Source organism: Stegostoma tigrinum, chromosome 9 (genome assembly GCF_030684315.1).
Source record: "Stegostoma tigrinum isolate sSteTig4 chromosome 9, sSteTig4.hap1, whole genome shotgun sequence".
Taxonomy (NCBI): domain Eukaryota; kingdom Metazoa; phylum Chordata; class Chondrichthyes; order Orectolobiformes; family Stegostomatidae; genus Stegostoma; species Stegostoma tigrinum.
In genome coordinates, this window is record NC_081362.1 from 94872458 (window position 1) to 94897588 (window position 25131).

Genomic DNA, 25131 nt, shown 5'->3' on the forward strand with positions numbered 1-25131 from the left:
TTGTGCGCTGATTAGCTGCCCTATTTTCTTATGCTCCAACAGGCACCACACTTCAAAACAACTGTATTTGTATGTGGGATGTGATGAATGTGAATGGTCCTTTACAAATCCAAATTTTTGTTTAATTTGTTTTTTGAACAGCTATACTGGACTTCTGATCAGTCCCCCAGATCTCTCAACCATCGGCATCAAAAACAAACAAAAAAAATTACTGCAAGGCATGAACACGTATGGTCTTTTATTAAAGAAATTTTGACAGGTTACAGAATGAGTCAGCTAAGCCATGTGACTAAGGCACTTCAGAAATGTGCTCAATGATGAGAAACAATAGTTAACTAAATAACAATGTCACATTAAATACTCATAGAAGAGATTATTGTACAATTTAGGAGCTTTTAAAAACACAGAAACATACGCAAGTAACCTGGGTTCGCTGTAGAAACATTACAGGAACAAAACACAGCATTTAAAACAAAAGCGAGACCTGGGGATGTGTTTTGAAAATATACATAATATATCTATGGCAACACTTTACAAAATAAAACACAGACAGTTCGTAGAATCGATTGCCGATTCTAGACAGCGTACATTCTTTTTTTCCAGTTATTTACAACCAATAGAATTTATAAATCAAATTTACATTCAGGTGTTGTACAACCATAGTGATCCCTCCGTCTATAAGATGAAGGGCAGCACAAATTTAAGAGAACAATAAAGTTTCTTTAGCAGCTGCCAGTTTTGTCTGTTGCGCAGGACAATTTGCGAAAAAGTAAAACCTGTCTGGTTTTCCTGGAGCATCTGTTTAGACATCGCCATCTAGTCTTATTGGCTGAAACACTGCCTCAAATGAATGTGAGTTTAATTTGGGTGGTAAAGTCAGAGGAACATTGGGCTACATTCTCATTAGAGAGGAACGGCTGGTGGTGGCTTTCCCCTTAGGGTCACCACGCCTCGGGGAGGGAAGAAGTTGAGAAGGAGAGTCCTTCGTGGTAACCTCAGTGGGTGTGGGAATTGAACCCATCCTGTTGGCTTCACAAACCAGCTGGCCAGCCAACTGCACTACCTGACCCAAGAACCAGAAGGTTAAGGTTGGAGTAGTTGCAGCTGAGAGAAATGTTGATCAGTAAATCTTCAAACCAAAACTGGAGCAGGGGCAGCATATTTCATTGTTGCAGAGTAGACTGCAAACTTCTGCAAGCAAAACATTAAAAATTAAACTGGAGGATTGTTTCCTCTTACATTTTATTTTGCTTCTCAAACCTCTTTATGAAGAAGGTAGAGATCCCACTCTCAGGGATGTGGCAGGACGCTGCTGTCATTCCTCTATGCTGCTCCCCTACAGGGAAGGAGGATAATAATAACCATGACAGAATGGGTCTCCTTGGCAGTATGAGGGGGGAGTGGGTAGCCAAGGGCAGGGGAGAAGGGAGTTACCGTTTCCACGGTTAGGTTTTAATTGGGGGTGGCGTGGACAAGGGTGGCAGATATTGGAGGCAGGTCCAAACAAGCACCTCTTAATGTAGTACAACACAGGACAGTTCATCTGGCAGCATACTAGATGTACACAGCATCATGTACCAACATCTGGCAGCATACTAGATGTACACAGCATCATGTATCAACATCTGGCAGCAAACTGGGTACAAACCTCATTGTGTACCAATATTGCCTCTTTTCCAGCTCAGTTTACATAAGGATTTTAAATTCACAATCAGTTTACACTCTTTCAACGATGTCGAATCATTTACTCTTATTCCCCTTGCTACTGATTCACAGAAAACTCACGTTTCAACAGTGGGTAGCCAAATGCCCAATGAGAAAATTGCCATCCCCTTTGTAACTCTAGTATCCTGCTACAACTAAATATACGTTGTCCTGAGCAGTCTCCACAATCAGCCCAGTTAGCACAGCCCTTTCCCTTTATTCATGTGTCCCTCCTGCCTAACCACAAACCCCATGGTCACTCCCGAACGGAACAAGATTTTTTTTGAGAAAAGGACTACTGAATATCCCGAGCCAATTGGGAAAATAAAATAATCAGTCCTTCTCAGTTCCAATTCCTTTCGCCAAGATTAGAAATAACAAACACAAGCTGAAACACAAAAGTACACAAGCTGATACCACATCTCTCCCCACTCCTTCATTTTGATAAAATCTGCAACACTAATCGTTGAACTGAAGAGAAATTAAGTCAGTTGGATGAACAATGATGAGAGGGTGCTTTGGCACAATGCCAAGGTGTGGGACATAGCCAGCTCCCCACCCTGTAGTAATACCCAGTGAGCTGTGATTATAGCTCATTAACTGTCTTCCTGATCAGCAATTGACATGGCAGCTCCGCAAATTTGTTTCCTAGATCAAAGCCAGGCATGGGGCGATTTCCAGTTCAAAGGTCACCATCATTTGCTACCCTGTAATCCTGGCCAGGGGGTGCAGACACCCGGGGAAGCGAGGGCAGAGGCGAAACGTGACCAGTCGGGCCATTGCAAATCAATGAGGAAATGTTTACATTTTTTTTCAAAGTGCCTTTAAGATCACAAAAGACTGTCAAATGCTCCTTAGGAGCAAGGTGACTTGCCCAGATAGCTCCCAACCCCTTTCCACTTTGCCAACTGAACAAACAACTTTCAGAGGCAGAGGGAGCTGTGATGAAAGTTGGGTTGAGGGCAAAATGGGTGGGGAGAAATAAATCTATGGCCATTGGCTCTAATCCATTTGAACCCAGGCCAGTCTCCCCCATCATTCAACTTAAATATGCAGACAGATCCTAGGTGCCTTTTACTACCATCCCAGTTCCAGCTCTCCTCCTTTCCCCAATGGGAAAGAATTGCCATCACTGACTTGGCCCTCAACATCTCCACTCTTGTCTGCCCCAGGCCTCCCTCTCACTCAGCAAGTTAGTTCACACCCATCTCAAAAGGCCCCACTTCACACAGTAAAATAAAATAGAGATTTTCTTCTATTACAGACACTGGCAACGAGAGCGGTCACCACATATTACCCACCCCCCGATAAATAAATATTACTGGCTTAGAAAATTAGCAGAGGGTTGGGGGTAAGAGGAGGAACCAGTAACACCACAGACACTCATGCTAGAGGCTTCTTAGACCAATGTGTATTTTTATGCAGAATATGAGCTGTGTATGGTTTGGAGCTACCATCAGAACAGCTTTCTGCACAGTTTTGAACAGCTAATAGCAGTCATTTGCTGTAGTTACATGAAGGAATAGGTTCCCCTTTACAGAATCAGTTTGCCTCCTCCAAAATGAGAGGAAAGCAGAGAGCTGTTTAACAATGGCAGGGAGACAATACCCGGACCATAATTCTGGACACGGGAGAATGCAACAGCAAAGAACCACAGTACTGATTGGTCACCTGCCTGACATATATTGGCAGCAAGGAGTGAACAAAATTTGCTGGGAACTTTTTTAAAAAAAAAGTCCCTCTTAACTCTGTCAGCGTTCCACTCCCCTACTGTCACCATCAGCAACGCCCCCCCCCCCCCAATCAACACAGTCTTCATCTTTCTCCCATTCCCATCTCAACAAAAGAAGCCAGCCTGCCTCCACAGAGAAAGAATCTTTTAAAAAATTACTTAGATATTAAAACTTCGGTTTTTTGTGTGTGTGAGAGAGAGATGGTTTTGTTGTTGTTGTATGGTCAGCCCTCTGTTGAACGTCTGCTTCTCGACAGGGAAGGTGCACAGAGCACATCCAGCGTAGCCTCGCGCACCGTCTTCAATCCTTGACAATTTCAGTGTCTCTCCCTGAGCTGCTTGCTTCATGGCCGGTGAAACCTGTAAGTAGGAAAAAGGGTCCCGATTTCAATCAGCAATATGCCTTTACACCATGCATGCCATGAATATGGCAAAACAAAGAAAAGACTAAAACAGTTTGCAAAAGTAAACAATTTAACATCCGGAGCTACATAGGACAGATGTTCTAGAGAGAGAGAGAAAGGTGGTGGTCAAGGGAAAGTTATCTCTCTGGTTTTTATTCTAGTTGGCCCCTGCTTGCACTGAGCTGCTGTATGACCAGAGTAATTCAGTTGGCGCTCCCAAAGAGCAGAGGGTTCAAAGCCTGACATTTCAGAGATGACAGATCGGCCCAAGCTCGCTGTAGGATGCTCGAGTGCCGTGTAAGTGACTCATGTTCTCCAGAGCTTGCAGAGAGGGGGAGGTGGTAATTGCTGCCCTGAGCAGTTAAAAGATTCAGCAGCTGCATTTCCCGCACCAGACCACGGGAGGGAGTAGGGGGAACGTGGGAGGGATCCAATATCATAATGCAGCATTTACAATAGCAATGGCAGGCATTCAGAGCAACAGCAGAATTTGAGACAAAAAGAGTCAGACAGAGGGTGAGGCGATAGCACAGGAGGAAGAGGGAAAGGGCAAGAAACATACCAAACAGGGAGTCAGGCAGAAAACAGATGGACCCCAAAGCCAGCTTACCTTGTTAAATGTCGGCTTTCTTCATGCACTTCCATTTCCCGGCTTTTGAATTCATTTAATTCTTTCCGTATTGCAGCCTTAGTAAGCAGAAGAAAGGGGAAAAAAAGAGATGTTACATGATTGAACAACAACAGGCTAGCAATTCAATATAACAAAGAACTGTGGATGCTGAAGATCTGAAACAGAAATTGCTGGAGAAACTCAGTTCTGAAGCAGAGTCACTGGATCGGAAATGTTCTCTCTTTCTCTCCAGATGCTGAGTTTCCCCAGCACTCAGTTTTTGCCTGAAGTTAGCAACTTAGCCTCGGTTACTGGCAGCTCTTTGGCCCATGGGGAGTCTTTCAGTATTAACCTGCAGAGATTAGCATCACAAACCGTGCACTAACTGCTTACAGGGCTGTGGTTTATCCCTCAGCTGCTTCTGCAGTAGGCAGGCCTCAGGAGGGAAATGTCAACTTTGATGGTTTGTTTTCTGCTGCAGGACCCCGGCTGCTGCTGCCAGATTTGGGAGCTTGCTGTGCAGTCTGGGGAAGTCAATAATCCAGCGAAAATTAATCCCTGTGCTCTAAAAGGTGGCCAGGAATTAACCCAACAGCTCTCTCTGCCTGACCCCAGACAGGTTTCATATCCAATGGAGGACATTACCATAATATGGGGCAATGCAGCAGCCATCCTATGCACAGAAAGATCCCACAAGCAGCACTGGAGATACCAGCCAGATCGTGAGTTTAAGTTGAGGGATATACATCAGCCAGAACATTGGGAGAAGCATGATCCTTTTCCAAAACAAAGTTCTTTTCCATTTCTTATGTCCACCCAGGAAGAGCCTCAGTCTCATCTGGAAGATGGTATCTCCAGTGATGCAGTGCCTTCTTCTCAGCACAACGCTGGAATGCCAGCCTGGATTAGTTACACCAATGTCTGGAGCTGGACTTGAACTCAGAGCCCCCTGACTTGGAGGGGTAAGTGCTGCCCACTGAGCCCAGAGGGACAGAGAGCAGCTCACAGTCTGCAGCAACTTCCTAAACACATCAGAGAAGGTCAAATCAACGACGATGCTGCAGTGCAAGTGTCTTTATCCTCACTGGTCCAGAATGGCTCCCAGTTAGCAAACTCTCAATTTTAAATTTTTCAACTGTGTTCAAACCCCTCCCTCCATGGCCTTCCCCCTCCTGATTTCTGAAGCCTCCCACTAGCCTCTAGGATGTCCAAGCTCCACCAATTCAGACAGCTGGACTGTGTTAACCAGAAAAGTGCTGGAAGTTCTCACCTTATCAGCAGGTGTCAGCCGGGTCCAGGGTTTGTCAGCTCGTCGGTCATAGTCCTGGGCTTCTGTCACTTCTACATACTCGTTAAAACGCAGAATGCGCCGGGCTTGTAACTCTGCTACTGTCGGCCTGAGGCTAAGCTGTGAGGAAAACAGACCAGTCATTAGCCACATTAAGATCTGGAAATCTTTCTCAATCAAACATTGCATTGGTAAGAAACTGACATGGACTCAAAATGTACAGCAGGAACTATGTCAAATGGCACCCTCTGTTATGAGGATGATGGGCTAAAAGATCTCTTACTACACTGGATAATTCTCTAAATCACTGGCCTCAATGTATTTCTGGATGCAATGTCACAGTAACACAGAGTGGAGCTGTATACAAGAGTTTTATTCCTTGTTCAATGAACAGACCTTGCAGGGACTTGTATCAGGGTTACACAGTCACTAGGGTGTCAAAAAAAAAATTCAGCATAAATACAAAAAAAAAATCACAAAAATCAGCACCTCCACATGGTTTAACATATGGAATTAAACAGGAGTTGTGGCAGAGGAGAAATGGGTGTAAAAATTGGCATGGGTGAGACTTAATGCCAACTTCCTCTCTCTGATTTGTGCAACAGGAGAACTGTGTGTCCTCAGTGTGAATTCTGGAGGCAAAGTTTCAGCAAAGACCCGTACAAAGATACAACTGTCCATGTTGAGATTCACTGATACAATTTCTGTCACTACGTGTAAATAGACTGCGGTTCCTCGTACCTCTGCATAATTGATATTTGGCTTTCAAAATATGAGGATCTGATTTCTTAATTAAAGATAGAAAACAAGTTAAATTAGCCTTCTGCTATTTGCCTTGATGCATTGGAGATACTCCTTTCTGATGAGTCATATATTTTACTCCACACATGAGCCTCACCTCAAACCCACCAAGACTATTTAAGGATCGGGCTCCAGTCTCAGCAGCCCAGGACTGTCTGCAACGCTGCACCATCTTGCATGGAGACAGAGAATGTTCTAACACTGAGCTGGTAGCATTCTTAATGAAACTGTACAAATTTCCAGGCACTGTTCGTGTGCAATTTAATCTTACAGAAGAGTAATTTATTGAAACATCTACTGATTTGTTCTTTTAAAATGAAACTGCCTACCCCAAGTGCCTGGTTCAATCCTTTAGCTCAGAGACGGAACAAGTATTTTGCAGGTAAATTGTTGCGGGTAATGATAAATGGGGTTTACCTTGCGAGTCAGCCTCCTCCTAATCTCCAGTCTCTCCTCATGTTCCTCCTCTTCATTTCGATCTGTTTATTCAAAAGGAAAGGAGAGGGTTATACTTAAATCAAAGGCTGCTGCAAAAGCTATAGCAATTATTCAGCACAGGTTTGATGTATGGAGAATTCGCCACTGCTCCGACTCTCACTCCTACAGCTGTAATGTGCGTAAAGACACCTCTTGGAGCAACGTCACTGTGCGTTGCGGCGTCGGTACCGTCTTGTTTATGGCCCCACGTGGTGGCAGACACGTGCAGTGTTGTGTATGTTGTTTTAGGGGAGGGGAGAGGGAAGCTGCTTGGCACACAGTCACCGCATTCGTTGTCCATCCAAGGACCTCCATTTCCCACTCCTGACAGGAAACAGGTAACACTGAGAGACAATGATACAAGGCTCAGTGTGGTAAATTGTGGAAATGGAAGTGGAAACTGAGAAGGAACACAATGTCTCTCCCACATACACACACACACACTGCTAAAGGCTGAGTGGCCACAAGCAGTGAATCCCACTGACTCGCATTGCTATTTCCCTTCAGATCCAGGACAACAACAACTTGCATTCATATAGCACCTGCAATATAGTTAAATGCTCCAGACTGCTCTACTGCTGGCAAACTGAAATGGACATGGGAACCTGTGAGTACATGTTAGGACAGGTGAAAACAACAAAGTGATGGGTTTTCATGAGTGAAGAGAGGGGCACAGTGGTTCTGGGGAGGGAAGTCCCACGTTAGGGCCTTGCCAGCTGTGAGTGTCTGTATTGAGAGGTGAGGATAGGGGATTAAAATAATCCAGGTGCACATGGACTCAGACATCTGCATGTGTGCATGGAAGCCTGTTTGGTAGTGATTCTCTAAAGAGAATTTGAAAACCCTTAAGGAGGAATGATTGCAGGCCATCGAGGAAGGGACATTAACCACTGAGGTCAGTATTTGATCCTAATTTTTCTGTTTTTTTACTCACTCGGTCAATCTATTTCTGCTAGTGGTAGAAGTTAAAACGTAACAGAATATTAACTGAAGGACAAGGAAAATACTCCTGAATTCTTGCCCTCATTTGTCCCACTTTAAAAGGGAGAGGAACAAAGCTTTATACAGCGTATCATACAAAGGAGTAATTGTTACAGCACAGGGGTCAGTCAGTCCATTGAGAGAGCGTGTACAGTTGCTCCTAAACAGTTATTCAAGTCATCTCAATCTTCCTGCTCATTCCTCCAAGCCCTTCAATTTATTCAAACCCCTTTTGGATCCAGCTATTGAAATGCCTTGCACCCGACCCACAGCCAGCTCATTGCAGATTGTAACAACTGACTGCATAAAGAAGAAAAACTCATCTCTCCTCCGGTTCATTACCAATCATCATGAATCTAAGTTGTCTGTTCCTTGCCAATGTAATGTTTTCTCCCTGAAATCCTTCAGAATTTAAACCTTTAGCTTTGAAGCTTTACTGTTTCAGGGAAAAAAAATCACTGCCAGAATCAAAGCCCTTTTGCAGGTCCCTTGTGGTCATCTCAGAATCTGTGCCGAAGCAGTGGGCATTGCCAACGGCATCAGAACTGATGTGACATGGTGTGACTTCTGTCGTCTTAACTGGTGCTCATTTTTTAAAAAAAAAAATCAGTCAAACCACAAGGCAATAGCAGTCGGGTTGGAAGGAAGAGGGGGTGTAATCAGAGATGCTGTCCCATACCCACCCTGACCCACACTAGTAGCTTGGCGGATTGGAATGGGGTACAAAGTGAAGCCGGAAGTGAAATGCTGTCAGTGCTGAAACAGTTACATTTATGCATCAGCTGTTGCCTGACGTCAGAGGGAAGCCTTGATGACGTGTGGGAGGTGGACTTTCCTCTCCTGGTTGATCCCATACACCCGACGGGGGGGGGGGGGGGGCGGAGGGGAGGAGCAGGGAATGCGGGGGTGGATTCCCCCAACCCCCACACCTCATCCTCCTCCACATACACGTGCGAGGCTCTGCGGCAGACAGGGGCATCTTGCTAATAGTCAAGAGATTGCAAAAAGGCATTTTTAAAACATCTGTCAGGGTCCCATATCGCATTGGCCCCAAACACTGTATGCTGATCAAATCCTTCTCTTACTTCACTCTTTCCATCATTCTCTCCCTGTGAAGCTCGAGGCTTTTTTTTCCCCATTTTGCAACGAGCTTTAATTTAAAGTTTAAATCCACAGGCATACAGAATGATATATATTCTCTCCGTATATCCCTGATTACTGGAGCTCCAAATCCCATGTGGCATCTATTCAAATGCAGATCCAGACAATCTGTCCTTGTGCAGAAATTCCGCTGCAGCTCTTGGGGTGAGGTTGTGAGGGTGATAGCTGATGTTTGCACATCCCTCGGAGAGCTCCCAGCCCCTGCACTCCAACCCATTCAACTCAAAGTCTAAAGAAGCAGGAGAGCAGACTGAATATTACTTACATCTTAAGATGTTCCTCTGTTCCAGTTCTTCCAGTGAAGGTCTTTGGCTCAGCCTCCTGCCGAACACAATGACAATGGAATAGTGCACCATTTTACAATCTATAAGAAATAATTCCTTCTCTTGTCCTCTGGAGCAAAATACAAAGAACTGCTAGCTGAGCAGAGAGCTGCTGATATCTCCCGACCTCCAATTGCTTGCAGTAGTCAGAGCTGTACCACTGTCAGCTTGCAGTGATTCAATGCCAGAGCCTCCAGTGGCTTTATACAGGCTGGAGCTAACTGTTCCGGAAGAGAGGGGCGGGGAAAACGGGAACAGAAAGAGACAGAGAGAGAGAGAGAGAGAGGGAGGATCGGAACAAACACAAACCTTGGTCACATTATACATCCACGTGCACCTCTCATTCTCCCTTTCTCAGTTTCTCTTTCTCCAGGGATTGTCAACCATTCAAAAACAATAATAATAAAAGGATTTGATATCGAGCTAACAGTCAGAGGGAGGCAATAATTACTCCCCCACCCCAGAAATGTTTTATTCAATCTACTGAGAAGCAGCTTTGCCTGTTTCCAGAGATCAGGAGAAGGCCTGCCCATGTCCCTCAACAAACAGATCAGGCATTAGCTCATCCCGCAGCCCAATCTGGGTGAATAATGTATGGATGGCCCTCCATCGGGGGCGGGGGTAAACGTATATCTCTAAAATGTCAACACACCCAGTACAGACAGCCTTTTCTCACTTCATCAGCAGTTACCTCCCACCTCACCTCACCCCACAGGCACACACACATAGACACAGACAGACACAGACAGACACACACACGCACATTGATACAGACAGACACAGAGACAGACACACAGAGCGGCAATAGATGGAAGATGCAACCTCTATCTAGTATAATGCCACAGGGTCATCAGTGCTGAGGCCACAATCATTTACAATTTATATTAATGACTTGGATGAGGACAATGAATGTCCCATCACCAAGTCAGCAGATGACACAGAATCTGCTGGGAAGACAAACAGTATGCATGATACAAGGAGTCTACAACAGAATACAAACAAGTTAAGTGAGTGGGCAATGACTATCAGATGGAATATCACAAGTGTTATGCACTTTAGCAGGAAGCATAGAGCAGCTGAATATTATTTAAATGGGGAAAGATTTTAGAAAGCTACAGACTACATGGATTTAGGGATTCTAATGCATGAATCGTAAAAAGCTAGCATCCAATTTCAGCGGGTCATAGGGAAGGCAAATGGAATGTTAGGGTTGAGTAGATTGGGCTGCACTCATTGGAATTTACAGGAATGGGCACTGATTTTATTGAAATATGCAAAAGTCTTTGGGATTTTGATGGGGTCGGTGCGAAGAGGCTGATTCCTGTTGTGGGAGAGTCTAGGATTAGAGGGCTGAATCTCGGAGTGATAACATTTAAGATAAAGACGAGAAGGATTTTTTTTCTCTGAGGGTTATGAATCTGTGAAAATCTTTAGCACAGAGGTAAGATTGAGGCTGGGTCATTAAGTCCGTTAAAGACTGAGATAGATTTCTAATCATTATGGGATTACAGGATATATATGGTTATAGGGAAAGGCAATGGCCTAGTAGTATTATTGCTGGATTGTTAATCCAGAGACCCAGATAATGTTCTGGAGACCTAGGTTCAAACCCACCATGGCACATGGTGAATTTGAATTCAATAGAAAATATCCATAATTAAGTGTATAATGATGACCATGAATCCATTGTTGATTGTTGGAAAAACCCATCTGGTTCACTAATGTCCCTTTGGGGAAGGAAACTGCCATCCTTAACATGGTTTGGTCTGTATGTGACTCCTGACCCACAGCAAGGTGATTGACTCTCTGGGCAGTTAGAGACAGGCAATAAATGCTGGCCCAGCCAGGTAATGCCCTCACCCCATGAACAAAAGGTAAAAAAACAGGGCAGGAAAGTAGAGTTGAGGATTATCAGATCAGCAATGATCTCATTGAACGACAAAGCAAACTTGATGGGTTGAACGGCCTGTCTCTGCTCCTATGTTTTATGGTCTTATGCTGCAAATGACAATGTTCTCCCTGGATAAGGGTTTCAGAAGATAAAGGAAGATTCCCCACATACAAAGACACAATGAGCATGTTCTTGCCTGTGATCTACACCTGGAACAGCTTCTTACCAGAGGCTGTAAACTTGAGTGGCAGTCACTCTAGACCAAGCACAGCTGACCCAGCTTCCCTCTCCAGTTCTTATCACCTGTTAGGTGTTTATTGGAAGGACTTATACACTGAAAACTGGGTTCTCTCACCACCTGATGAACCTTCCTTGGTTATAATGAACCCAAAGTGACAAGCTGTGATGGAGGGACCGTACCACATAATGGGATCAGAGAAATGCAAAGAAAAGTACAAAATACCAGTGGACACTGGTGCTTGGATGAAAGATCCTCGACCTGCTGAACATTTCTGACATTTTCTCTTCTAATTTCACAGCAGCTGGAGTGCTTGTTGCTTTAACCTGCCTTGTCCTACCCAGGCAGATGGTATGTTCCAGAAAACATAAAGCACACACAAGCTATGACAACTGACTTTGTCCAAAAATATCAGGTTAAATCCCAGGACATGGTATTGTTGATGAGGCTACTCTCCTGTTACCCTGAGGTGGTGGAGAACCCTCTTAATTCATTGACATTAGAAACGGAATTGGCAATTCTTTGCAGGAGCGGGATCTTATGGAAGTGTATAAGATCATGAGGGGCACGGATAGTGTGAATGCACTCAGTCTTTTTCCAGGGTTGGGGAATCGAGGACTAGAGGGCATCAGTTTAAGGTAAGAGGGGAAAGAATATATGGGAACCTGGGGGGTAAAATTTTCACATGGAAGGGGTGGGTACACATATGGAATGAGGTGCCAGCAGAAGTGGTTAAGGCAGGTACATTAACATTTTAAAGGAATTTGGACAAATACATGGAGAGAAAAGGTTTAGAAGGATATGGGCCAAGTGCAGGGAAATGGGATTATCGTGGATGGACATTTTGGTCGGCATGGACCAGTTTGGGCAGAAGGGTCTGTCTCCAAGCTGTAGGGCTCTATGACTCTTCTGAGGCAGAGTAAAACATATTGGCAAGGGACTGGAATCACATAGGGCCCAGATAGGTCAGGATGGCAGGTTTCCCTCTTGTTTTGTTGATAACATCAGTCCACAGCTTCTTGGTCTCCAACTATATGTTTCTGAACAGAATTCAGGTTCTCAATCCACCCAGAGTAAGAGCTGAACTCATGTTCACTGCATATCCCCACTATAGAAACAATGTTGTTAAACTTGAATGATTTACAGAGGAGATTTACAAGGATGTTGTCAGGGTTGGAGGGTTTGAGCTACAGGGAGAGGCTGAATAGTCTGGGGCTATTTTCCCTGGAGAGTCAGCCCATGCCCAGGAGATCTCCAGCCCACTGCCTCCTATTTGGCTATCTCTGAGCTTGCTGTCAATGTTAAAATTCTGACCAAACAGCCCAGAAGGGATTGGGGAAGGTTGTAATTCCATCTTTGTTGAGAAACAGCAGAGTAATTTTCTAAAGCTTTGTTTACAACAAATGGGGAGGGGGTAGCGTAGCAGGATTTTCATTGGTCCGGCAATCTAGAAACTCTTCAATTCAATCTGGAATTAGAAGCAAAACTGTTTTTGATTGTCGTAAAAACCAATCTGGTTCAGTAATGTCCTTTGGGGAAGGAGATCTGCCATCCTTACTTACGCTGGCCTACATGTGACTCCCGACCTACAGCAATATGGCTAACTCTTAATCACAGAATCCCTACAGTGTTCAAACAGGCCATTCAGCCCATTGAATCTGCACCTATCCTCTGAACAGCATCCCACTCCTCTACCCTATCCCCGTAACTATCCTTTGAAGTGGCCTGTCAAGACTATAGGGCACTAGAGATGGACAGAAGTGCTGATTCCCAACCCATGTCAGAGAAATAAGACATACCTTGAGGCACTTGACGAAATCCTCAACAAAATGAATTGGACCACCAAGCTACATTACATGGTGTTAGGGAAAGTGACAGGAGGCTTGAGCAAACATCAAGAATTTTAAAGAATATTTTAAACAAACAGCGAGATTCTGAGAGGTTGAAGAAGGGCATTCCACAGTTGAAGACTGTCGCCAAAGATAGAGTGATTAAAGGCAGAGTGATTAAAATCGGAGTTTCAGACCTTAGCAGCTACCCCATTACCAAATCTGGTCAACTTTTCACTCACTCACTTCCTTTCTCTTTGCTCCCAATAAACAGTAGTTCTTGTACCTTCCTCAAGCTAGGTACAAACAGTTTCCAAAGTGAATATTGGTGAATCATTCCTCTCTGCAGTTACACAGCCTCTTACAAGTTGCACTCAAATGATGCAGTTAACACTGAAAAGGTCAGAATGTTACTGAAAGATAAAAACATGTGAACTGAGGAGCTAATGACTGTGAAATCAGACATGAAGCCATAGTGTGAAAATATAAACCTCTCCCTTATTCTCATCTGAGGTATCAATTACAGGTGAGGGGAGATGCTGGGCCAAGGGTCTGACAGGAATTGGGAAGAGGAGTAGGGGAGGGAAAGGAGCTAGGAGAGGGTTGGAGGATAGAAGAGAGGGGAGGCGAGAGGGGATGGGAGAGCAGAGAGGAATAGAAGACAGAGGGGAGGGGGAAAGATATGGAAAAAGGAGAGGGGGATTGGGGAGGAGGCAAGAATCAAGCAGGAGATAGGGAGGGGAGGCAGAGAAGGGTAAGAGAAAGGGAAAGGCAGGAGAGCAAAGAGCTTAAAAGGAGAAGGGAGAAGCAGAGAGGTTGTTCCTGTGGACATATCGCCCGAGACAGACCAGCCCAGGGAGCATTCCCTTCACAGGGATAGACAGAGGCTCCTCTGGAGGTGAGCAATGCCTCAAGGCAGCACTGGTTTTTCTGTGCTAAGTGAGCAGGATCTCAAAGGGTTAATACAGAAATGTGTAAATCAACTGCTCCTACACTAAGAGACCATCTTGAAAGTTTCAGAGTAAGGATGTAACATCTCAGTCAGCTGAGCCAAAATGGGCCAGGGAAGGTCAAGGAAGTTCTAGGAGCACCAGAAGCTGCTTTCCTACTGCACATCATTGACTGTGTTTGAATCATCTGAATAGGGAGGGAGAGATAGAAGTAAAGCGAAAGGGTTGGAGAAGGGGAATGACAAGGAGGAATGTCAGAATGATGGAAAGGATGGCAGGGTAGGAGGGAGTGGATAAGAGAAGGATAGAGTGAGCAATGTAGAGTGGGAGGGATGGAAGGATGGAGAGATGGAGGGAGGGAAGGAGGGAAGGAGGGAGGGAGGGAAGGAGGGAGGGAGGGATGGAGGGAGGGAGGGAGAGAAGGTGGTGCGGGAAGAAGGGAAAAGGTAAAAGACTGAGGGATGATGGGAGGGAGGGAAGGAGAGGGGGCAGAAAGGAGGGAGGGAGGGATCTAGAGGGCAGGAAAGAGAGAGGGTGAAAATTTGGAAGATGGAAAGGAAGAGAGAGGGATGCAAAGAGGGAGGGAAGGAGAGAGGGTTTAAAGGAGGAGGTGGGAATATATGGAGGGATGGATCGAGAAAGGGCAGGAAGGAGAGACAGGGAATGCAAAATGATGAATTTTGAAAGTCCCTTTGTTGGCTTCCGATGAGCCTTGCCTAGACTAGGCTGACACTGTGTGAACACAGCACGGAAGTGATGTCTCCTGATATATTTACTTTCTCCTGACAGTCAGTGTCCTTGTCTGCCCACCCTCACTCAGACACCAATGCAGTCACTATGTACCCTCTGCACTTTAATCCCCACACACACACACACACACACACTATCACTCGTTGAGATTCACGTAATCAGACTCCCACACACGCACATACAAACACTCACCCACTCCCGGCATCACTCTGATTGCAGCTTTTACAGAATAAATAAAGTGACGGATTAGCTTGAAGGATAAAACTGCCCGAGTTCACTCTTTGTTCCATTTTTCTGTGTTTTCTTTTTCTCATTCTTTTTAATTAAATAAAGACAGTTCAGATCATCTGAGTCATCTCAATCAAAGCAGTGTGATGAAACAGTCTGTGTAAATGAGTGACAGGAAGTCAGTTTCTAAAAGGATGTCAAGTGATGTTGAAGCACTCCCAGTCATCATGTGAAACCAAATCTGCTGTTCTTTCTCCTTTATGAATATTAACACAATACTCAGCCTTACGCTCACAAGATGTCACAGAGACTATTACACCTGGGAGGCTCAAAATCACTGTCATCACTTGACATTTTATGTAGGTTAACACCTTGTTAAATCACACGAAAGCCTGTCTGATTTTTTTTCCTGAGTGGCTTTTTGACTTCTGAGTCAGGAGTTTGTAGATTCAAATCTCCACTCTGGACAGCCAGTTGTACTGAGCACCCCCAAGTCAGTAACAACTGCTACATTTCAGTCCAGAAGTTAACCTCAGTCCCAGTCTGGCCCACTACCACAGCTCCCACCACCATCCCCCCCACCCTCCCCACCAACTCCATCCCTCAACCCCCATCATGTCTGGTGGATGTAAACCATACCTCAGAAATGATACAGCACAAAAGGGGGGCCATTAGGTCCATCTTGTCCCTGCGACCCAAAGACACCCAGATTCCCTTTCTGATCCCATCTTCCTGCATACGACCCATAGCTCTGCAGCTTACAGCACTTAGAGTGCAGATCCACAGTTTAGGGTCTCTCCCTCCCCCATGTACTCAGGCAGTGAATTCCAGACACTCTCACATCCGCGTAAGAAAGCTTTTCCTCATGACCCTCTAATCCTTCTGCCACATAGCTTGAATCTATGAACCCTAGTTTTTGAATCTCTGCAGGTTCCCCCTGTCTACTCTATCAACACCCCTCTCAATTTTGTATACATCAATCATGTCACCTCTTGGTTCTAAGAAAAATCACTACAATTTCCCCTGCAGTTACAATTCTCCAGCCCTGACAACATTCTAGTAAATCTTCTCTGCGCTCTCTCTGAAGCAGGGCGGCACAGTGGCTCAGTGATTAGCACTGCAGCCTCACAGCGCCAGAGACCCAGGTTTGATTCCAGCCTCAGGTGTGGAGTTTGCGCATTCTCCCAGTGTCTGCGTGGGTTTTCTCCGGGTGCTCCAGTTTCCGCCCACAGTCCAAAGATGTGCAGGTTAGGTGGATTGGCCATGCTAAATTGCCTGTAGTGTTCAGGGGTGTGTGGGTTGTAGGGGAATGGGTCTGGGTGGGATGCTTCAAGGGGCGGTGTGGACTTGTTGAGCTGAAGATCCTGTTTCCACACTGTAGGGAATCTAATCAATCACATTCTTCCCGTAATATAGTGACCAGAATTACACGCAATACTCCAGCTTATGACCTCACCAACGTCTTAAACACTTGCATCATTATTACTCTACTTTTGTATTCTATACCTCTACCATTGAAGGAGAGCATTCAATGTGCCTTCTTTACAACCTTATCTACCTGCACAGCTACCTTTAGGGATCTGTACACTTACACACCAAGATCTCTCACTTTATCTATCCCTCTCAGAATATTCCCTTTTACTGTTTACTAAATGGTCTACCCCACACTTCACAGAGTTAAATAATCTGACTGTTCCAATCGGATTCCTGAAGCATGATGATGAACCAGTTGGCGTTTAGCAAAACTTGTTTGACATTTATGGAACTGGATTCTGTAACTCACCAGGGGAGATTCAATTCATGATGTTGGTGCCATGGTGGCAAAGTCAAAGAACTAGCAAACCAAACAGCCCTGACTCTGGGTTCAAATCCCACCATCACAGGTGATGGACTTTAAATTTACTTCATTAAAACAAAATCTGCAATTGGAAGCTGGCCTCAGGAACCGTGCCATCAGTTCCCGTAAAAACACAACTAGTTTTTAATAATAGGAACTGCAGATGCTGGATAATCCAAGATAACATCAGAAGGGTCTAGGCCCAAAACGTCAACATTCCTGCTCCTAAGATGCTGCTTGACCTGCTGTGTTCATCCAGCTCTGCACCTCTTCAGTAAGGTGCTTTGGGGGAAGAAATCTGCTATCCTTTACCTGGCCTGGCCTACATACAACTCCATGGCAACATGAATGTTTGTTAAGTGACTTCTGTCACGGTCAAGCAAGCCTCTCAATCAACAGTGCATGTGGGGGGGAGGGAAGAAATGAAGAGGGGGGGAAGGAGAGGGGAGGGGGGAAGGAGAGGGTGGAAAGGAGAGAGGGAGTGTGGGAGACAGGGACGGAGAGATGGAGAGAGGGAATGAAGGAGGGAGGGTGGAAAGGAGGGATTTTTCTCCAATGCCCACATTCCCAAGAAAGAATAAAAAAAGGGTCATTGTAAGATTGGAACGCCTCATGAAGTTCTGGGTCACTAGCCCAGTATTCTCTTTAGAATTAGATTTATTCGTTATTAAACACAGCGTGTGATCAAACCATTGGGTGCAGCTGCTTCTTGTATACCTGATGAGTTTGGTCCCAATTTGCTGCCGCAGTTCCATCCGTTCCTCATCTGATTTGCGGGGCAGGATGTTCTTTTCCTCCAGCTCCTGCTTGGTCGGTCGGTTGCGGAGTTTAATAGCGAGCGTGTCTCTCCGTCGTATCTTATTGGCGAGAGCACCTGGCAGGTGTCAAAAACGCAAGGTTAGTGAGCAGCGCAGCCTGAGAGAGGGAGAGCTGAGGGCAAACAACACTCAGAGTACATCAACCATGATGTATCGTTCACATGAGGCAAGGGGTCTGACATGGTTTACACAGGGAATGCAAACTCCACATGGCAACGGAGTCCAGGAACACACCCAGCCAGCCAGGCCAATTAGGGCCAAAGTCAGGAAGCTTTTCTGCACACAAAGGGGAATGGAAATCTTGAACTCTCTCTCCCCCAGGGATCAAGTGAAGGTCACAACGACAAGATCAAATTATATAATTACCTCTGAGGGAGTGCAGCATAGATGGAGTCCATCATAATTAAATGGTGGACCAGTCTGAGAGGGAGTTAAATATCTTCCTCTTGTTCTTCCACCAATTATTTCACACAGCTCCGGTTACGTTTCCACCTTAGTCAGAGAGATCTCAATAGTGTACGCTAACGTCTAAGATTAGGTCGGGGCACCTCATTAAGAGAAACAGCTGCGGATCAGAGAATCCCTACAGTGTGGAAGCAGGCCATTCAGCCCATCGAGTTCACACTGATCTTCCAAAAGACATCCCACCTAGACCTAGACCTACCTCCCCCATACCCTCGCTCTGTAAACCTGTACTTCCCACGGCTAACCACCTGGCCAATACGGGCAATTTAGCATGGCTAATCCACCCAGCTTGCACATCTTTAGACTGTGGGAGGAAACCGGAGCACCTGGAGGAAACACACGCAGACACGGGGAGAATATGCAAACTCCGCACAGACAGTCACCTGACGGTAGAATGGAACCCAGGTCCGTGGCGCTGTGAGGCAGCAGTGCTACCCACTGTGCCACCCTTCATGACTTTCATGGAAGAAAAGCTACCATCCTTACAGGGGATGGACCTACATCAATGTTCTGATTCTTAACTGCCCCCTCGGCAATTAATGATGAACAATAAATGTCAGCCTAGTCAATGACTCTCATATCTGGAGTAATGTGTATAGTTTTGGTCACCTTATGTTAAGGAAGCATGTTAAATGTTCAGACTGGAATGAGTGGGCTATCCAATGAAGAAAAGTTGGACAGGCTAGGTGTACACCCACTGAGGTTTGGAAGACTAATAAGAAGCTTGATGTATAACATCCTGATCAGTCTTTACTGGACAGATCATTTAGCAGTGATATCAGGAAACGTGTTTTCATCTTGAAGATCTACAGAATTATGAAACTCTCGATCCTTCTCCCCTCCAGCTCCCTTAAAAAAGGCCCTTGAGGGTGGGAGTCAATTGAAAACATCACCATTAGATAAAGGTAAATTCACCACTGTCTTACCAGACCATAGGGCTGCTTGCTCACTAGAGAGTGAGATGACTGGTGGTCATTTAACCTGAGGGTCACCACGCCTCAGGCGAGGTGACAGGTTGAGGAGAGCGCTTCATGGTAACCTCAGCCAGTGCAGGAATTGAACCCACACTGTTGGTATCATTCTACATTGCAATCCAGCTAGCTGAGGTAACCTACAGCTCATTCTCACCATTAAAGATCGACGGATATTTGTTGGGTGGATATATTAATAGATTTGGAATAAAGGCAGGGAAATGCAGTCAGGAGGCAGATTGGCCATGATCTAACTGAAAGGTGGGACAGGCAAAAGGAGCTGGATGATGAATTCCTGTTCCTATGGACGCTACACTGTACCAAATGTTATCAGGAGCCAAATATTCTGAGGAAGGGTCACTGGACCCGAAACGTTAGCTCTGTTTTCTCCTTCACAGATGCTGTCAGACCTGCTGAGCTTTTCCAGCAACTTTGTTTTTGTTATCAGGAGCCTAATGATCAAAGTTCTTACTGTTTAAACATTCCTCGTCTTCGTCCGATTCATCAGATTCATTCTTGTCTTGCAGCGAGCTGTCAGAATCAGAGTCACTCGCCAGAGATTCCCGATAGCCTACATTGGAAATGACAGTGACAAGGGAGGAACTGTCGAGCTGGACGTGGGTCTTCTTGGTGAGAGGGCTCGCAGCGGTCTCTGACTTCTCACTTATGTCAACTTCATCACAGCTACTGCTGCAAAGACAGCATTGGGACATGTGGTTAAAATGAGACAAGGCATCAAATACCAGCACGGACATCATATACCTGAGTGCACCAGTGCACATAACCCCGACCACACTCAGAATGGCAGTCCTACAGCTCAGGCACATACCACCCCTTTAGGGTCCTCAGTGTTCTAGGACCCAGCTGGAATGTCCAAGAATCATAGTCCAATCTTCATGCCACTCAGCTGTTCACAGTCTATATCAATACTTGGGGTGTGCAATACTTCCAAGTTTGCATATGGCACAAAACATACTGGGAATGTGGCTGGTCAAGAAGATGTGGACAGACTTAGACAAGTTGAGTGAGTGGGCAAGACTGTGGAATATAATTTGGATAATTGTTGGGTAGGATTCTTTATAGGAGGAATGGAGGTGCAGTTTGTCTTAAATGGTGAGAGACTAGAAAGTGTTGGAAGTCCAAAGGCATCTAGGTTACCTTGTCACTGAAATTTAGCCTTGCAAGTTCAACATGCAATTCAGGAGCCTTGGAGATGTTAGCATTTATTGCAAAAGGATTTAAATACATAAGGAAAGATGCCATTTACCAATTATATCAAGGCTCAGTGAGACCACATCTGGGGGACTGTGTGCACTTCTGTATATGATCAGTAAATAAGTACATATTCAATACGTACGTCCCACAGAGACAGAGCAGGAGAGGTTCACCAGACTAAATCCTGGGATCATGGAACTGTCCTATGAGGAGAGATTGGGGAAGCTGGGCCCACATTCTCCAGAGTTTAGAAGAATGAGAGGCGATCTCAAAGAGAATTTACAGGATTCTTAAAGGTTTTTGCATGCTGGAAGCAGAAAGGTGTTTTCCCTGGCTGTGGTGTCTGGAATCAGAGAACATAGTCTCAAGATAAAGGACAGGCCACTTAGGAATGAGATGAGGAAGAATTTCCGCAGATGCTGGTGAATCTTTGGAATTCTCTACTCCGGAGAGCTGCATGAGCTCAATCATTCAACATGTTTAAGACAGAGATTTTGAGTAGGGGAGGCAATGGCCTAGTGGTATTATCACTGGGCTGTTAATCCAGAGACCCACTTTGATTCCCACCACACCACATGTTGGAATTTGAATTCACTGAAAATCTGGAATTAAGAGTCTAATGATGACCATGAGACCATGGTTGATTGTCAGGAAAACCCCATCTGGTTCACTAATGCCCTTTAGGGAAGGAAACTGCCATCCTTACCTGGTCTGGCCTAACCTTAGCCCGAAACCTATACATTACTCCAGGCCAACAGCATTGTGGTTGATTTTTAACTGCCCTCTGTGCAGCTCGGAAGGGCAATAAATGCTGGCCTACCCATCAAAACCCTCATCCAGTGAATGAAAGTAAAAGATACTAATATCATCAAGGGATAGTGAGGTAGCACTGAAGCAGATGATCAGTCACAATCCAGAATGGTGCATCAGGTTGAGGGGGTGAATGGCCTATCCTTGCTATGTTCTGGTCTCCCTAACAGCTAGGGAAAGCTTTGGTGTTCAAGAAATAGGATGTTTCACTGGCTGGTTGTGCGGGGTGGGAGGGCTGCAGGGCCAGCGGAGTGGCAGGAGCTTATCTGAAGGGATCCTCTAGCATTATGTTTATTCAAGCAGAGTTTGAGAGAGTCAAGAGGTCTAAAAATGTGCTGAATTCAAAACTGGGCCAAATGTGTAAAATGCCTTTCTGAGGCCTCATCACTGCTAATGGGCCTTCACTGGAAATTGTCACCCCTTCTCAGGAGCCTGAGGTCCCTCTGCTCAGGTTGTGGATCTGGCCTAGCCAGCCAAAAACACTGCTGAAAGGGTGAGTAGCACAGAAAACAGGAGGAAGAGTAGGCCATTCAGCCCTTCAAGCCTGCTCTGTCATTCAGTATGATCACGGTTAGCCACCCAACGCAATGTCCTGTTCCAGCTTTCTCCCTGTGCACTTTCATCCCTTTAGCCTTAAAGTTATTTAAATGTTGAAATATCTATGTGTGGCCCATCCTGGGCTCACATCTGGTTCACCGCGCGGTCAGCTACGCTGCACCCTCTGGGAATTTACCATCCAAATGCAGGCTTACCCACCCTGGGATTGAACACACTCCTCTCTCACAAGCACCCAGGAAGTGGTGAGACAGATTTAGATGAGGCTCAGGGACAACCTCCTGGTGGTCCACAGCATGGCTTCCCTGCCATTAGGTGGACTCTCAGCCCAGAAAGAGGCCATTCAGCCCTCTGCATCTCCTTTGGAAGAGCTTTCGAACTATCCCCTTCAGCCCTGCTCTTTCCCCACAGCTCTGCAATATATTCTTCAATTTAAAATGAATTTAATTACTTCCTTCATTACAAGTTAAGGTTCAGGCACAATTCATCAAAATGTTTTTCCTGTACATAAGGGAAGACAAATGAGGAAAGAAATTTGACCAGTGTGAAGACTAAAAAAATGCAGTGTAAGCTTTAGGGCACCCCTGGCTGGAAGGATAACCAACTCAGGGCTGAGGAAGGGTCACCAGACCTGAAACATTAACTCTGTTTATTTCCCTTCACAGATGCTGCCAGACCTGCTGAGCTTTTCCAGCAACTTCTGTTTCTGTGTCAGGGCTGAGCCTGCTGGCTTAACTCACAGTGACCCTGGGCCACTTCTGCAAAATCGTTAAAAATAACCACAACAGAGAATTGAAGGCATGACCAGCTATTAGTTCTTGAAAAATACAGCAAAATAAAAGGCCAAATAGTGCAGACATTGTAGATCTGAAATAAAAACAGAAGTGCCAGAGGAACTCAGTAGGTTATGTTTCTCCAGTGCTTTTGAAAAATACAGAGCCCTATTCTATTTGAAAAACAGAACTTGTGTTTTCCATTAAAGATCACAATTAGAAGCTTGCTGATGATCGAGGTTATTGCTGACACGGTCAAAGAACAGAAACATACCATCCTATCACCAAGTTATAGGGCTCAAAGTCTCCATGCACAAGCTGCCATTTTCCAGAAAAAAAGACTAGTGGCAGAAAACAGGGAACAGCCACTGGCTACTGAATTAAACTTTGAGAGGCATTCAATATCCTCCCAGAACCCTCAATTCAGAGTCTGCAGTGCTCCTTAAAGCTTTCTTTAGCTCCTTAACTCTCATCCTCCCTCTCTTTCAACACACGGCATCTCAGCTCTTGGGAAGTTTTCTTCAAATAGACCTCTTTTACATTTCCTGCTCAAAATCTGCTTCTTTTGGACAACTTCCCCTGACCCATCACCCAGTTCAGCTTTCATTAGCAGATCCCCCTCTCTCTCGTTCTCCTCCCCCAGTCTTGATTGACACCCCATCCACAAACTTTGGACCTTAGATCAAATGTCAGCTTTTGCAAATTCATTGTTTTAATTTTGGCAGAACAACGGTTGAACTGTAGGATATTAGAGCACTTATGAGCAAGGGCTGACATCTCCTGACCTCCAGGAGAGTTATAATGTGAAAGGATTCAATCAGGAGATCAGCCCTTCACCCAGGGGAGCTAGGCTTCTGCCACTGCTTCCATTCTGGTGCTGTCATAGGAACATCAGCAACTGGCAATATTGATTTGATGTTGATGATTGAAGTAGGTGCATTTCTGCAAGTGCTGCGTTTTATTTCACTTTTGATAATCCTACCCTCTGTGCCTCCATACATGGCTCCTTTTGAAGTAGGGACAGCAGATTCCCCTTGATACTGGAGTTCCACGGTGAAACTGTTAACGTGCAGTAGAACTGAAATGGGAAAAGGCTTGCCCAATGTTACTCACGTGACGTTGCCTACATCCAGTTAAAGCCAGTTCCCTGGAACCCTGTGCTGACAATCAAACACAGTTATATGGTTCAGAGATAATGGGAACTGCAGATGCTGGAGAATTCCAAGATAATAAAATGTGAGGCTGGATGAACACAGCAGGCCAAGCAGCATCTCAGGAGCACAAAAGCTGACGTTTCCGGCCTAGACCCTTCATCAGAGAGGGGGATGGGGAGAGGGAACTGGAATAAATAGGGAGAGAGGGGGAGGCGGACCGAAGATGGAGAGTAAAGAAGATAGGTGGAGAGAGTATAGGCGGGGAGGTAGGGAGGGGATAGGTCAGTCCAGGGAAGACGGACAGGTCAAGGAGGTGGGATGAGGTTAGTAGGTAGATGGGGGTGTGGCTTGGGGTGGGAGGAAGGGATGGGTGAGAGGAAGAACCGGTTAGGGAGGCAGAGACAGGTTGGACTGGTTTTGGGATGCAGTGGGTGGGGGGGGAAGAGCTGGGCTGGTTGTGTGGTGCAGTGGGGGGAGGGGACGAACTGGGCTGGTTTAGGGATGCAGTAGGGGAAGGGGAGATTTTGAAACTGGTGAAGTCCACATTGATACCATATGGCTGCAGGGTTCCCAGGCGGAATATGAGTTGCTGTTCCTGCAACCTTCGGGTGGCATCATTGTGGCACTGCAGGAGGCCCATGATGGACATGTCATCTAAAGAATGGGAGGGGGAGTGGAAATGGTTTGCGACTGGGAGGTGCAGTTGTTTGTTGCGAACTGAGCGGAGGTGTTCTGCAAAGCGGTCCCCAAGCCTCCGCTTGGTTTCCCCAATGTAGAGGAAGCCGCACCGGGTACAGTGGATGCAGTATACCACATTGGCAGATGTGCAGGTGAACCTCTGCTTAATGTGGAATGTCATGTTATATGGTTCACAGCATTTCCAATGAAAGCTAGGCTGACTCTGCCGCCTCAAATTCTCAGTGCTTCCAAAGAAACAACATTCGTTTTGATTTTCTTGTTACTGATAGTTATGAGAAGGTACTGAAGGGGGTGCTGTTTACAATTTATTCATTCTTCAACCTGGATCAACATCTTTTACTCAAAACTGCAAAAATCGTTCAGACATTTACCGCAGCTCACGTACATTTCTACATCACTGAAGAGTCTGGGAAGGTTGAATTTTAAAACATCAGTAGTTTCCCCAGAAGTATGATCAAGACTTGTCA

General features: G+C 45.5%; 1 protein-coding gene across 2 annotated transcripts in view; it reads right to left on the reverse strand.

Moving 5' to 3' along the window:
• Positions 1–223: 223 nt before the first annotated feature.
• Positions 224–25131, reverse strand: part of phactr2 (phosphatase and actin regulator 2) — a 122906-nt gene continuing 97998 nt past the window's right edge. Inside the window, exons 7-13 of one of the 2 annotated variants that reach the window (XM_048536147.2) lie at positions 19931–20145; positions 17922–18078; positions 9424–9479; positions 6957–7018; positions 5721–5858; positions 4451–4527; positions 224–3796 (exon numbers count right to left, since the gene is read on the reverse strand). In XM_048536147.2, coding sequence (XP_048392104.1) covers positions 3781–3796; positions 4451–4527; positions 5721–5858; positions 6957–7018; positions 9424–9479; positions 17922–18078; positions 19931–20145 — 721 coding nt within the window. In that variant the 3' untranslated portion in view covers positions 224–3780. Of the gene's footprint in view, positions 3797–4450; positions 4528–5720; positions 5859–6956; positions 7019–9423; positions 9480–17921; positions 18079–19930; positions 20149–25131 lie in introns of both variants that reach the window. The other variant, XM_048536146.2, reaches the window with a different exon arrangement.